This window comes from Microcebus murinus, chromosome 1 (assembly GCF_040939455.1).
Source record: "Microcebus murinus isolate Inina chromosome 1, M.murinus_Inina_mat1.0, whole genome shotgun sequence".
NCBI lineage: Eukaryota > Metazoa > Chordata > Mammalia > Primates > Cheirogaleidae > Microcebus > Microcebus murinus.
In genome coordinates this window covers 3,661,067-3,677,288 of record NC_134104.1, presented here as the reverse complement: position 1 = coordinate 3,677,288, position 16,222 = coordinate 3,661,067, and the positions used below count along the sequence as shown (strand labels likewise).

Sequence of the window (16,222 nt, the reverse complement as noted above, 5' to 3'; positions counted from 1 at the left end):
GCATGAATAGTCACAGCTATGTAACTCGCACCATGCCTACCCTACACGTTTGTGGGGACCCTTTTCCCGGGACTTGCAAAGTCTACCCACTTTACCTGCAGATGGAAGGGGGACAGCCGCACGTGGTACAGCCGGCGGCCCCCGCCCACGGCCGAGGCGGGCCCCGCGCTCACCGAGAACCGGGCGGCCTGGCCCACTGCGCGACAGACCACCACCTGCAGGACAGACAGGTACAGGATGAAACTGCGCGCAGGAGAAAGGAGGGCTCACACACGGGCATCTTTATTTCTTTGAACAAAATAATCTGGACTTGACACGTTAGCAAGGACAGTAAGTCGGAACGTCAAACCTGGACGGACAGACGTTCAGACTCACCTCTTTTCTATGACGTAATAGTTTTAAAACTAGAGACAATACTCCAAAGCTTTGGTTTTTGATGGATTTCTGAACAGCTAAACTTTGTCTTGCCCCAGTCTAGGTATGCTCTGTCCATATATAATGAAGGTTTTTTCCCCCTCTAACTACTGCTTTGTTCTATTTCTCCACAACAGCTGATTTGTAAATTCCCCAGACATTTCCACAGGCATACAGAGTAAAAGATATTTGCCATCTTCTCTTGCTAAAATGAGTCTTCGAAAGAACATAAATTATAGATGCTACAAGTAAAAAATATTTAAAAATTTACCCAGAACACAAGAAATTTTTTCTACCTAAGTAATTTTTAATGTAGCATGGTTTTCAAAACTGTGGGAGCAATTCAAAGAATATACAAAATATCAAAAAATTATAGTTACACAGCCATACCAAAAACAGAATTATAAAGCGAGCTCATTCAAGAATCTATAGACAAGTCATTATATCAGGAATAAACCACAGAATATTCCTGACATAGTCATAAAATACTACAGAGAGATAACAGCTATCAGACAGAGAAATACATAGTTTCAGCCACAGAACTGTCCACAGGAGCAGATGTGAAATGCGAGGTCGGCCGCCCCCGGCAGAATGCCGAGCCCGCCCAGCGCCGGGCAGGTACCAGGCCAGGCAGGTGCCAGGTGTGCGCAGGCAGGGAGGGGGCGGGCGGGCGGAGGGAGTGCGGCAGATGGATGGCCAGTGTGTTTGGCCACAGCCCAGTCATAAGGAGGCCGAGGGTGAGGCCAGACTGACCTCCACATTCCCCAGGAATCACTAACCCCCACCGCAGGGAGTCACTTGGGAAGGAAGGGAAAAATTCTTTCACTCTCTAGTGGATTCATCAGAGTCTAAAATACCAAGATTGTCAAAACGGTCACTTTGTCGGGGTGTGCCGTTGGCCACGGTTCTGGGCCAGGACACTGTCTTTTCCTTTTTCATCTACTGGCTGCCCCCCTAAACCACGCCCCACGCCCAGCTCTGCGGGCTCTGTGCGCACACACACAACCCCCTCCCCCATCCCCGCCACAGGGACAAAGGCAGAACCTGTGCACCACCGAGCCCTGGCCGGGGTCGCCTTCTAACGTCCACGATCAAAGACCTCAACTGAAAACTACCAAACTGCACAACTCTTATTCTCACCCATGCTTGTGACGTCACTTTCGAAAGACTGATTCACAGGGATTAGTTACATATTTCCGCCACCTCCAGAGTTCCGGCAAGGGGTCGGAACAAAAAGATGTTTGTATGAGAAATGTCCTCTATCCGTGTTAAAAATAAATGAATCTATAAACAATCCTTTTTGGAGCGACACACTTTGATGCCAGATGAGTTATACACGCCGATGACATGACACCAAGAAAATGCTCTGTCCTTGGCCTCAACAGCCTCTGCCTTTTACTGCTTAAAAAAAAAAAAAAAAAAAAGACAATGACTTGGCATGCTTCTGTTATTTCTCTAGAACCTTCTACACCGGTCTCATCAGAATTTTACCAAGAAAACAGCTTAATGCGTGCCTTGACTCGAGCGAGAAAAGAACTTGGCTTCTCTTTGCGTCCAGCGCTAGGGAAACTTTCCCACCACCCCACTCTCTGACACACAGAGGACACCAGCACTTGATTAAAAGCAAGTAAATAAATGATACAACATAAGGACTTTAAAACGTCTACAACGTAAGACTCCAAAGCTCATAATCAACCATGCAAGCCACATCACTAGAGTAAGTGCCATCACTAAACGGGACAGTTCCAGGTCACAACATCTTTTCCCAGTGACACCCTGGAGGTCTCCCCCAAGCCCCCCGCCCCCTAAATACAACCGGCCAGCAGAAAAGCCCTTTCTTGGCCTCCCCTGAGTTCAGCCGGAAAAGCTCAGGAACAAGACAGTCTGAACCTGCTTCACGGTTTTGATACAGCCAAACAAAACACCACCACTGTGCCCACGGGGGGCACCTCGGACCCCATTAGGGCCAAATCCTTCTGCCTCTCCCGCCCTGGGAATAATGATGCCCCATTTGCCAAATGGACGAGAACAAAACGGAAAGGAGGTTTTAAAAATAAGTAATCTTCTTTTAGCGTATTAAGGTGTTATCCACAATGGGGATTAAATTCCCTGCACTCATGCACGGTGGCAAGGCCCTGGCCGGCTGGGAGGGGTCCCCTTCTTGGACCGGCGGGGTAGGCAGGGTCACCGGGTGGATGCAAGTTGAGCAGATCCTTCCGGCAGAGACCCCGAGTTCGACCCTAGAGCGTCCTTATCCCAAACACAACCGAGCTCAGGAGAATCCCTGAAGTTTCCCGGTCAGCTCCTCAGAGAAACCCAATCACCCAGCTTTTAAGTTCTTAAAAATCCAGCTTTTAAGTTCCTACTGCTTGGGATTTAAGTGTCTCCCTCTGAAACAGTCGGCTGTCAGGACTGGAGTTTTCAGAGTTAAATGGAAGCGACATCTAGCAGCGGCTGCGGGGGGCGGGGGGGCTTCCCCGGGGAGGGGAGGGAACCGCCTCCCCCGGCCCCAGAGCAGGGCCCGCCAGGCCGAGACCTGCGTCCACAGGAACACGCTCCCTCCCACCACCAGCCGCCGACCCGCCTGCCTGATTCCTGACATCTTTTTTCCCCCAAAGCAAGCAAAGAATTTCTCAATTCATAAACCATTTCAACATCGAGCAACAGGAGGCTGGACTTTGCATTCCGAAGGAACAGCCTTCCCCTCTCTGCATAAGCCAGAAGGGTTTCGGGAGGGCGGCTGCACGTGGCAGGGGCGGAGCACGCGACACGCCTGCGTGGGCAGGTGGGACAGAGGTGCTGGGACCAGCTTCCTGACACCCTGCGCTGGCAGGGCAGGCGCCAAGCCCTTCATTCCCCTTTTCCCTGCCCTCTCGGCTCCCAGACCGCAGCCTCAGACAGGCACGTCCCTGTGCAAACAGTGTCCCTGTGCAAACTGCGCTTATCTGGGCACTGTGCTCCTTTGTTTGGCCACAGCCAGTGGCCCACAGGGAAGTCCCCTTATCTCCACATCTCCCCACGCTCTTTCACTTTCTTTTCCATTAAGCTTCTCTGCACAGCTGCCTCAGCTCCTGCTTCTCGGAAGACTCTCCAGACAACTGGAAATAATTTAATTACTTCTGTCTCCAAAGGAACTAGCGACGCAGCTGAAAAGTGCATCTGCAGGTTTTACGCCACTGCGTGTTTTTCACTTTAATCACCCTGTGTAGCACACCCGAGGAAGGAGCCCCACAGTGAAACGAAAAGACCCGGCACGCTAATCGCCCGGTCCCTAATCAGTCACGCCTGCCAGCCTCTGCGATCTGCCTCCCTCCGTAAATGTTCTGTAAGTCAGTACGAACGGGATAGAAAATATCACCCCTACTCTGGAACATCCACTAGAGCTAAATACTATCCGAACGCTGACAAGAGCCAACACTATTTGGCGGCTAATTTGAAAAGTGTGGCTGAAGGTGTGCTTTTATAAGGAACTCCTGCAGGGACTGAGGCGGCCAATGTTGCAAACAGGGTGGCGGCCGACCCCCAGGGCGCTGGGTAGATGTTCTCTCTCATCTCACCCGGTCCTGGGGTGCACCCCGGACCCCCCGGGCTCTCGACTCCAACCCACCCCCAGCAGCACTCTCAACTCGTTTCTCATTGGATATTTTCAATTGCACAGGGAGGCTGTTCACCGGCCGTGCACCATGAGGAAGCTTCGAAGTCTGTTTGCGAATGCGCTGCTCTTTCTTCGCCTCTGTATTAAAAGGCACATACAAGGCATTTCCTTTAAAATGAGGAGGAGTCGGTCTTCTCCAGGCCGGCCACTAATGCATGCCACCTGGGCCAGGCCACTCCGCCACACTGACCCTTAACGCCGGGTTCTGTATTCCGAGCAACCAAGCAAAGCTCGGTGCGCCCCGTCTCTCCACCCTGTCTCCTCTAGGCCAGCGCCAGGCTGCCGTGGGTCACTCAGACAGACAGGTGCAAACAGGTGGCCTTGCAGGAGGCCCCTCTCCCATGGAGGGGCCACAGCCACGAGGGAGCTGAGAGAGCAGCAGGCCTCCAGGGCGGAACCTCTCCTCCCACCTGCCCTCCGAAATGCCCCAGTCCGAAACAGTGTCAAAACCTACCTGCATCCCAGCATAAATACCAGGTTAATGGGCTACCTGGAATTTCAAGTCATGCAGAGCAACGCAGAAAAAAGAAAAGTCCACCGAGCAACCAGAGAGACAAACACGGATGACTTTAAACGACGCCACCCTCACGGCGCGGGGCAGAGGACGCGCCGGAGCTTGCAGGGCGCACGCGGCACGCACAGGTGCACAGGCAGCCTCGGGGATCCAGCGCGCCGCAAGCCCCCCACGCCCACGCGGCCGCCGGCTCCCCGCAGGCAACCTGGGCGCGGGTCATGGGCGATCCCGCAGGCCTGCGCTGTGCCGCTGCCGTCTTACATAAGCCAAGGCTGGTCCCGCCCTGCCGTTCTCCTTTCCCTGTCCTCTGTCTCTTGTACGGTGGGGAAGTGGTGGGAATCGGAGCACCAGTGAAATAATAACAATGGTGGCGCAAAACAGGACACTAACCGCGGTTTGCTGCGCACGGCACTTGCAGCCCGTTTCTGGAGGCCGGCTGTCGGTCAGCGTCCGCCTCTGCTAGCGGCTAGCTCCGTGCCTGGGCCTAGTGACCGCCTCTCTGCCTCAGTTTCCTCCCCTGTACCACGGGATGGCACCTCTTCTGGCAGAGGAGTGCTATGAGCATTCCTGAAGGTGAACACAAGTCCTTTACCCAGGGCCCGGGGCCACACCTGGCACCATGGGGGCACCACGCAGCAGGTGCCGGGTAGGGTTCCCCCCGCAGCCCTGCCCACGAGGGGCTCTGCGAGGGAAGGAGGCCCCCCGAAACAAGCCCAGGTCATAGCACAGTCCCCAAACCCTGATTCGCGCCCCATCTTTTCCCCAGCGAGTCTCCACGCGGGCGGCGCTCGCCAACCCCGCACTGCCAGGGACGTGGGCGTGAGGCCTCGGAACTGCCACGTGCCGGGCAGGGCTGTGGCCGCCCCCCCTGCAGGGGCAGGGCCGACTCTCAGGCAGCTCGAGCTATGGAGATAAAGGTTTTCTTTTTCTGGGTCAAACATTCTGGAACAAGCCTCTCCCAGGACGTGAGGAAAGAGAACGTAGGTAGAAACTTGCTGCTCTGGCATAAGAGTGTAATTAACATCTAGGGGAGAAATGACTGCGTTCGGTGCATGTTCAGACTAGCCGAGAAGGCAGAGGGCACCCCTGGAGAAAAGGGCAAAGGCCGCGCCTTGGTGCCGAGTGGGCCCCCCCCCCCCCGACGCCTCTGGCAGGAGCCCTGCTGGTCCTGCCACCCGGCCCGGCCTGCACCCCCTGAGCTGCGAGAGGGGCATGCGTCCACCCCAGGTCTGAGCAGGTGCTCTGCGAGGCAGCACCGGGAGAATCCCCTTGGGAAAATGCCACAGCCCTGAAGCCACCTGCGATCAACGTGTGTTCAGCCCCTGTCCTAGGTTCCTGGCACACAGCTGCCTGGGAACCCCAAGTGATAAGCGTGTCTCTTGTATGCTAATGAGATGGCTGGTGCTGGGGGCCCTGGATAGCTTCAGGATGGGGACTGGTCACCAGAGAGGACAGGGCAGGATGGGAGGTTCCAGGGAGGGGAGGGAGGCTGGAGGTTGAGCTGATCTCCAATAGCCAATGACGTAATCCACGTGCCCACGGCAGGACGCCTCCATAAACCCCCAAATGACAGGTCCGGGGAGCTGCCAGGGCGGTGAACTCATCCGGGTGCCGCGAGGGTGCTCACCCAGGGCAGGCATGAAGCTCCCTGCCCTCCCCTTCCTCCCGTACCTATGCGCCCAGCTGGCTGTTCCCAGGTGTGTCCTTCATAATACACCGGTAATGGCAAGCACACTGTTTCCCCGGTTCTGTGCTGGGCCATTCTAGTACATTACTGAACCCGGGCTGGGGCGGGACGGATGGTGGGAATCCTCGATTTACGGCCCGTCAGGCAGAAGTACTGGTGGCGACTTAGAACTGGTGACAGGTGTCCGAAGCGTGGCAGTCTTGCGGGACCGGACCCTCAACCTGCGACGCCTGTGCTGACTCCAGGTCGATAGTGTCAGAGCCGAACGGAACTGGAAGCCGCCCGGCTGTCGTCAGAGAGTGGGGGAACTGGCTGCTGGTGTGAGTGAAAAAGGCCTACACATTTGGCGTCAAAAGTGTGGAACCTCCTCGCTCCGCCCAGGCCGGGCAGGGTGTGGACCAAGCATTGGTCCCTGCAAGGTGACGCCAACCGCCCCAAGCTCTGCCAGACCCCAGCTATCTGCGTAGCTGATACAGAAGGGCTTTTGTCGACGAACCAGGCATTCGCGAAGGTGATTCCTCTGCTGCACAGGGGCCGTCGTGGGTTGTAGGACAAAGTGCAAGAACACCGCAGCCGGTGACAGCCAGTGCTGCTCCGTGAGGGGCCGGCAGGGAGGCGCAAGACCCAACGCCAGGCAACGCCAGCCCGGGCATGCTCACAGGCAGGAAGTGGGACACTCAGGCCAGCCCGCCCTCACTCTTATCTACTGATCAAAGACGTCATTATGTAACTGAACAGCCTGGGTTCGGGCGGGCTTGTCCCCATCCCGGCTCAAATGCCAACCGCATGTCCCTCGTCAAGGCTGAGTTAGAAAGATGAAAAGATTCAACCTGACACTCGGAGGGGAGCTTAGAAAGGGGAGAGGTAATGTCCTTGAGTCCTAAGTTTGCATTTCTTTCGCAACTTTTTTGTTTGTGGCCCTCAAATTCTGTTACAGTTTTTTTTTTCCTCGAGAATTATGCAGAGCTGGGAGAACATATGACTAAGCTGACATCGAATTCATTACATATTTGGAGCCCATGGGGGTGTGTGTGTGTGGCTTAGATGCCAAAAAAAGAGGGGCGCCGTTGTAAACTTCTCGTCCTCACTGGCAGTTCTAGAACACCAGCTTCCGGAACAACTTGAAAAAGAGGACTTGGTGTCTTACCATCTTCATTTGATGCATGCATGTTAAGTAACATCCCGCCCTGGACACATTACGAGAGACACTCTGATTAAGCCAGCTAGATTCCCTTGCAAAACTGTGCCCTAAAAATGTGCCATGGTTGGCCCAGAGGCTCGGCCAAGAATGCAAAAAGCCACGCACACAATCCAAACCCGCGGGGGTGTCCTGCTCCCAATCCACCCTTCCCGGGAGCCCAGGCAGATTCCGGCAGGTGTCCCTACCCTGCGGGGGTGCACTGGGAGGCTTTGAGCTCCAGGCCCTGCTCCCCCCAGGATCACAGCTGAATGACAGGAAGGAGATCGCTGGGAAGGGGGTGGCGGGGGCCATCCGCCTGACTGGTGGGCCCAGTCCATCGTGCAGGACAGCACCAGCCTCAGCCACAACAAAGCAATGACAAGTGCTCACTTCCTCATCTGACAGAGAAAACATAAAAGTCGAGCACTGCAGAAAACCGCCGTGCAACAGAACAAGACCGTGTGTGCACGTTCCCGCCTGTCTCGGGCAGGTAAAACGCTTCCAAGGATCTGCTCACAGAGGTCCCATCCTGACAGGGTCGGGGGAGGAGGAGGAGCAGGGAAATGAGAGGGATAGACTTAAAAAAAGAAAAGTTTATACACGTCTATGTTGGTTTTAACCTTTTAACGAGCCCGCACTATTTCTGTAGCTATATCAAAACAAACACAATTTAATCATCTACTTTCTAAGGCTGCTTTTCTGACAGTATCAAGACCCTTAACCACGCTCGTACTCTTTCTCCACGTATGTCTAGTCTTCCAGGAACAGGGGGGAAATAAACACACGAGCAAAAATAACAACAGAGGTAGGGTGACAACAGCATTTACGGAGCGCTTATGTGCTTGGCATGGTTTCCTGTGCTTTACCTGAACCAACGTGTTCCATCCTCAGGACCAGCCTAAGGGGGGATGTTACCCCCGTCTGCAGACGGGTAGTCGAGCCACTCAGAGGCCCAGCCAGAGGATGCAGCAAAGAGCCCTGGTCCCAGCAGGATGACACACTCCTGCTCGACACCTTGACTCTGACCGTCACACAGTATGCATTCATTGATATGAATTGCCAAAGAATTTTAATAATGTGGGGGAAAGAGAATAAATGTAGTATGTCTAAATTGTAGGACAAATAAATAAATGCATAAGAAAAAGAGGGGAAACACAGACCAACATATGAACAGAGCCAATCACCAGCTCAAGTGACTACCGCTGTTTTTTTTTCCTAAAAAAATACTCTTCTGGGTTTTTAAAATTTTCAACAATGCACTTGTGTTGATTTTATGATAGTAGTAGAATTTCTGATTGAGGCAGAATGGACCCATTGCAGCCTGAGGTCTAACCCTGCCAAGGCCTGTAGTGTCTGCAACAGCAGCGTGTCCGTCTGTGCTTGAAGCCCGCCCTCTGCAGCTACCAACCACCGACACCTGGAATGGTGCTGGGAAAACTGGACCTCCACGTGCAGAATGAAAATAGACCCATCGCTCACACCACATACAAACAGCAACTGAAAACAGATTAAAAACTTAAATGGAAGACCTGAAACTGTAAAACTACTAGAAGAAAACATAGCAGGAAAGATCCAGGATCTTGGTCTGGGCAAAGGTCTTTCTGGGTATGGCCCCAAAAGCACAGTCCATAAAAACAAAAACAACAGACAAGTGGGATTGTATTAAACTAAAAACCTCCTGCACAGCCAAGGAATTAATCAACAGAGTGAAGAGACAACCTATGGAATGGGAGAAAATATTTGCAAAGGACTCATCGGATAAGGGTTAATATCCAAAAATATATAATGAACTCAAACTCCTCAATGGTAAGGAAACAAATAACCTGATTTAAAAATGGTCAAAGGATCTGAATAGATATTTCTTACGAGAAGACATACAGATGGCCCACGGGTGTATGAAAACAATGCTCAACAGCACTGATCATCAGGGAAATGCAAATTAAAGCCACAATGTGATATCGCTTCACACCTATTAGAATAGCTATTATCAAAAAGATGAAAGGGAGCGAGTACTGGCAAGGTTATGGTGAAAAGGGGAGCCTTGTGCTGTATTGGTGGGCATGAAAATTAGTACAGCCGTTATGGAAAGCAGTGTGGAGGTTTCTTTAAAAGTTAAAAATAGAACTAACATATGATCCAGCAATCCCACTACCAGGTATACAGTTGACCCTTGAACATCATGGCTTTGAACTCTGGGGATCCACTTATACGCCGATTGTCTTCTGCCTCAGCAGCCCCTGAAACAGGAAGACCAACCCCGCCTCTTCCTCCTCCTCTTCCTCAGCCTACTTAACATGAAGATGATGAGGATGAAGACCTATATGATGATCCACTTCTACTTAACGAATAGTAAACATATTTTCTCTCCCCTATAATTTTCTTAATAAAATTTTCTTTTTTTTTCCTAGCTCACTTCATTGTAAGAATACAGTCTATAATACATATAACATACAAAGATATGTGTTAATCAATTGTTAATGTTATTGGTAAGACTTTCGGTCAACAGCAGGCTATTACTACCTAAGTTTTGGGGGAGTCAAAAGTTATATTCAGATTTTTGACTGTGCAGGGGCTTGGTGACCCTAACCCCCACTTTGTTCAAGGGTCAACTGAATATCCGAAGGAAATAAAGTCATTATGTGGAAGAGACATCTGCACCCCCACGTTCACTGCAGCACTATTCACAACAGCCAAGACATGGAACCAACCTAAGTGTCCATCAGTGGATGAATGGATAAAGAAAATGTGGTGTCCACACACAAGGCAATACTACTCAGCCTTAAATAAAGAAGGAAGGCCTGTCACTTGTGACAACATGGGTCAACCTGGAAGACGTTATGTTAAATGAAATAAGCCAGGCACAGACAGACAAATTCCACAAGTGCATTTACATGTGGAAAAAGTGTTTTCTTTTTTCTTTCACTTTCGGGAAAAGTGAAAGAACAGAACGGTGGTTACCGAGGGCTCGGGCGGAGCGATGGGGAGATGCTGGTCTCAGCCATGAGGAATGAGTTCCGGAGATCTGCTACTGCGCAACGTGGCGATTAAAGTCATATACTGTATACTTGAAAATTGCCAGAGTAGACTTTGTGTTCCAACCACACAAAAACAATAAGCACACAAAGTTTGTTAGTTAGCTTGACTCATCCATTCCACAATGTGTGCATACATCAAAACATCACGTTGTGTGCCATAAGCATATACAATTTTTATTTGTCAATTTAAAAATAAGTTTTTTAAAATAAAATCGCTGGTGCTTGGCAAGGGTCAGTAAATCATATCTCAGGTAAAGGAAGGGTAAATGACTTTTTAATAAAGCTCTTGTTAGATGAAAAACTAAAAAAATTTTTTACATACCTCCATTTTTTTATGTTTGTGACAAAAGATACGTAACATGGAATTTACCATCTTAGCCATTCTGAAGTGCACAGTCCAGTGGCACTAAGCACGCTCACCTTGGTGTGCGGCCATCGCCACTTTCTAGCCACAAAACTTCTTCATCTTCCCCAAATGAAACTCTGTTCCAATTAAATAATGATTCCCCATCCTCCACCCCCCACCCGGGCAGCCACCATTCTACTTTCTGTCTCTGTGAATTTGACTGCGGTAGGGACCTCATGTAAGTGGACTCACGTAACTAAGCTGTCTTTTTATGACTGCTATCATTCACTTTCTGTGGCTGCCTATTTCCTTCAGCAAAATGGCCTTGAGGTTCATCCACGTTGTAGCATGTGTTAGAATTCCCTTCCTTTTCAAGGCTAAATAACATTCCACTGTGTGTCACACTGCGTTCGGTTTACCCAGCCACCCATCAGTGAGCATCTGGTCATCTACCTTTCTGCTACTGCGAAAGACGCAGCTATGAACACGGGTGTTCAGAGGCTACGTTGTTTTTAACTTCTAATTCACGAGTACCACTTCTGTCATTTCTATTTCTATAATTATACTAAATTATATTAAAAGGAAAGGTGTTTACCCACCCACATTCTAAGGCTCCCTTTCTGGCCATATAGAGACCTTTGAAAATGGACTATTGCTATTTCCACATCTCTGCGTCCCCCCTACCTGTCCAGGCCGGCCCTGAATGTCCCATTCCTCTCCTACTTGGAAAATCGTCAGGAAATACCATAGAGAAACCGCCCAGACACAGAAGGATTCATTCCCTATTTGTTCACTAGCAGAGAGGGTGTGCACTGCCCAGGGAGGTCGGGCCGCAGCCCTCTGCACCTCACCTTTCCAGTCTGCAAAATGGGCGCGGGACCACTGGCTGCCGGGCCCCTCCCAGCAACGTGGGCTGCCTTGGTCTGAGCATCCCGTGCTCTGGCCGTGGGCTTCCCTGGCACCTCCCAGCGACTTCCCGCACTCACTCACAGGGCCCACGCCGCTGTGTAGCTTCAGTATCGGAAAGGACTCGGGGAGAGAGCACTCACTCTCCCACGCCGCTGGGGCAGAGGGAACTGGGACGGCACTTAGGCTGTTGAACCGGTGGATTCGGGCATACTCGGTTGAGCTAACACACACGCCTGCAACCCAGCAAGTCCCTGCCTATCCCTGGGACAGCCCTGCGCTTGTGCCCAAGGAGTGAGTAAACACACATGCTCACTGCAGCATGGTTTCTACAGGTTGAGCGCCCCGAATTCAAACATCCAGATTCAAAATGCTCCAAAATCTGAACGTTTTTGAGTTGCTGATGTGATGCACAAAGGAGATGCTCACTGGAGGGTTTTGGATTAAGAATGCATGGCTGGTAAAAAAAAAAAATGATACAAATATTCCACACACACACAAAAAAGCCAAAACCCAAAACACCCCTGGTCCCAAACGTTTGGATAAGGGACAGTCAACGTACACTCGTGAAAAAGAGAAAACGCCTTAATCACTCAGCAGTGGCAGATGAGTAAGCAAACTCCGGTTCCCCTAGAACCCCAGGACTGCAGTTGAAGCACATGAACTAGAGCCACAAAAATCAACCTTGATGAGTCTCAGAACCACGGTGCTCTCTATGGGGAAAGTCTGCTGCACAACTCTACGTAAAAATGATTAAAAGTTTTAAATGCACAAAGGACACTGCAGCTGTGACAGGGAGACACCAGAGGTGGGGCTTGGGGGCTGGCGACACTGTCTGGCTCAGTCACTGTCTGCTAAATGGCACACTCGGTTTAACTTGATAATACAATGCAGACAGATCCATCAGCAACATACGGCACCTTTAAAATACACGCGCGTGCAAACACACACACGTTCAGTGTGAACACAGGCTGAGAACGAAGACCGAGCAGCTGTCTAGGAGAACAGTCACCGCTGGAGATGGGACCGAGGACAGAACTTCGCCGTCACTGATGTTTTTAGAACTACATTCTCTCTATATATACACGTGTGGGAAATAAATATGAGAGTGAAGGCTGGGGGAAGCACTCACTGATTCCTTTTCCTCCCAAAGTGAGACCACACCCTGGAATCTAACTGCCACTCCAGACTGTAAACTACCAGTCGGGTGCACTGAGCAGGCAGCAAGGACGTTGTGCTTCTCCATTTGGAGCGCGTCTTGGGATTTGGTAGTTATGCCAATGTCCCTGGCAAGTAAATCATTTTTATTAATGGGGAAAAAATTCAGAGCTTAAGGGAAAGAAGCTATTAATATATAACAACAACAACAACAATAATAATTTAATCAATACAAGGGTAAGTCTTGCATTTCAGAGAAACTTTCTTAGGACTCATTATAGAAGCTTTTTTTTTTTTATGATTTATGGCATCCAGCCAGTCTACTAAGTTCAGCCTAGGAACTGTTAGCAGCAGGAAAATGAATTCTACATAGTATCTAATACAGGCGTCTTCAAACTACGGCCCAGGGGCCACATGCGGGTGTTTTTGCCCGTTTGTTTTCTTTACTTCGAAATAAGATGTGTGCAGTGTGCATAGGAATTTGTTCATAGTTTTTTTAAAACTATAGTCTGGCCCTCCAACGGTCTGAGGGACAGTGAACTGGCCCCTTGTTTAAAATTTTGGAGGACCCCTGATCTAATGGCTCAAATATATATGGCATGTTGCAGACACACACACACACATCAGCTTTACTGAGATACAATTTACATAAAGTAATTCACCTGTTCACACCGTACAATTCAATGGTTTTTAATCTGTTCTCAGGATCGTGTGACCATCACCATCACTTTCAGGACATTTTCGTCACCCCAGTGAGAGACCTCATACCCATTAGCAATCTCTCTCCATTTCCTCCCAAAGATTCCCCTCCCCCAAACCCTGGCAAAACGAATCTACTCTCTGTCTCTATTGATTTATCTATTCAGGATCTTTCATATAAATGGAGTCATACGAGATATGGGGCTTTTGTGAGTGGCTTCTTTTATCAATACTTAGCATAATGTATTCAAGGTTCATCCATGTTGTAGCATATGTCAGAATTTCCTTCCTTTTTAAGGCTGAATAAATTATTCTATCACATGGGTAGACCACACTTTGCTCATCCATTCATCAGTTGGTGGGCCAGATCTTTTTTTTTTCAGCCCCTGGTATAAGCATTCTGCATTTTCACTAAATAATTCTGAAACAAAATTAATCCCTCCACCCCCAGCATTAAACTCCCTCCCTCCTGCAGGGACGGCACCGGGCTCACCTTCTCCTCGGCCGACCTGGCCACGCTGGAGACCTCCTGCACCGCCAGCTCCAGGGGCTCCTGCCGCGGGTCCTCCTCAAAGGCCAGGGACAGCGGGCCCTGCACAGAGAAACAGCATGAGGCACGTGCACAGGAGCAGCTGCTTTAAAAAAAAAATCATGTAGGCCGGGCGCGGTGGCTCACGCCTGTAATCCTAGCACTCTGGGAGGCCGAGGCGGGAGGATCGCTCAAGGTCAGGAGTTGGAGACCAGCCCAAGCAAGAGCGAGACCTCCATCTCTACTAAAAATAGAAAGAAATTAATTGGCCAACTAAAAACATATAGAAAAAATTAGCCGGGCATGGTGGCACGTGCCTGTAGTCCCAGCTACTCGGGAGGCTGAGGCAGGAGGATCGCTTGAGCCCAGGAGTTGGAGGTTGCTGTGAGCTAGGCTGATGCCACGGCACTCTAGCCCAGGCAACAGAGTGAGAATCTGTCTCAAAAATAATTATGTATTTGTATAAAGCTCTGCAAATATAAGCAAAGGCAGTAAGACGTCTCTCAGTGAAATCCGTGCTTCTACGCAGCAGCAATGGCTAAACATCAGTAGGTTCTCGCAGCCGAGCGCAGCTGGTGACGGGTGTGCTCGGTGGGCAGGATTCGGTTATGGGAGGAGGGAAACGGGGGACCCACCCAAAGGCGTTGCAATAAGCCAGCGAAGGGTGTTCTGAGTCCTCCTGTGGACAGCGTAGGGGAAGGCCGCAGTCTCCCGACCCGGCTGCTGCCCGCGGGGCAGTGGGAGTGGCGGCCCTGCAGGGGTCTGGGGCTGTGTCTGGGAGAGTGGCCCGGTGCTGAAGCTGCTCCCCCATCCTCCTCTCCCTCCGCCCGAGCAGGGGGCGGGTGGGAAGCCCCGGCCCTGGCCCCTCCCTGGGGTCTGAGAGACAGACAACACTCCTTGGCTGGAAATGAGCCTGCCTGGCGGCTGTCCCCACTGGGTGGGCTCCTCGGCCTCCAGAGCCCCCCCGGCCTCAGGGTTCGGCTCTGCCCAGCCCTGCGCTGCCTGCAGTACCCTGCCAGCAAACTCGGCAGCTCGTGTCTACTCTGGTTCTCGCAATTAAAAACCTCCACGTGAGAGATGTGTAATTAACCACTTCGGTACGAGCGTCGACTACAGTCGACAGCCACAGATGAACGAGAGCATGGACTCTAGCCGACAGCTGTGATATGAAGGTGCACAGCCGAACGTTGATTTGACAGCCAAAAGCTTTTGCTCTTATCTCTGCAGTTGCAGTGTGTACGTTCAGCTAATGAGTCACTACGAATCTGTGACCTTTTAACACGTCCTTAGTAGGAGTTATTATAGTTATTTTCCTAAAGCTGCCTGTAAAGTAAAACAAGCTTTCAGCGCTTTCAAGCCTTCCTCATCACACAAGAGCAAAACGGACGCGTCGTCAACGCCCGGCGCAGACCCCCGTGCGGGCTGGGAGTGCCGGCTGAGCGCCATACCCAAGTGGTTAAATGAACATGGCCACGAGGCAGCAAGAACACTGGTTCATAAACGAAGAACTCAGAGCTTGGATAGCCAACTAAGTCTTGTCCTGTTCCAATTAAGTTCTCGGGAGACTCTAAGCACACATGCCGACCACATGACCCTGGGTCAAAACTCTCGTGCACTCTCCTCCCGGCCTGCTGTAAAGTGCACGTCATGGTTAAGCTCTCACTGGGCGCCTGAAAAGCGTGCAGCCCCACCAGTTGCCTCCACGTCTCATCCAGTGAGGAGATGCTCCTCGGCGCCGAGCCGGCCCTAGATAGGAGGCAGGGCCACCACGGGGACGGCGGTAGCCGTGCGGACGGCGCCAGGGCTGCGCTGGCAGGCACAGAGCAAGTGAGCAAGCAGTGAATCCATCCCGCGGCTATTTCCTGAGAACTCCCAACGACCAAGAGTAAACCTAGAAGGCGCAGAATATTTTAATTTATGTGCTTCTAACCCCACCCTGTTCTAGCAACATCTACCTCACCCACAACAAATCAACAGAGAATTAAATCTGCTTCGGAGGGATGGAATCCCGGTTTCAGGGATGCTGGTCCGGCATTCTGTGCTGGGGCTTGTTCTGACGGGACCTGCTGGCCAAGGGGCACACGGTGAGCTTGGTGACG

At 51.2% G+C, this 16,222-nt stretch overlaps 1 protein-coding gene across 1 annotated transcript in view; it reads right to left on the bottom strand.

Annotated features, from left to right (window-relative positions):
- Window positions 1-16,222, bottom strand: part of C2CD2 (C2 calcium dependent domain containing 2) — a 55,670-nt gene that overhangs the window by 31,452 nt on the left and 7,996 nt on the right. Inside the window, exons 2-3 of the mRNA XM_012749848.3 lie at window positions 14,088-14,186; window positions 96-215 (exon numbers count right to left, since the gene is read on the bottom strand). Coding sequence (XP_012605302.2) covers window positions 96-215; window positions 14,088-14,186 — 219 coding nt within the window. The remainder of the gene's footprint in view (window positions 1-95; window positions 216-14,087; window positions 14,187-16,222) is intronic.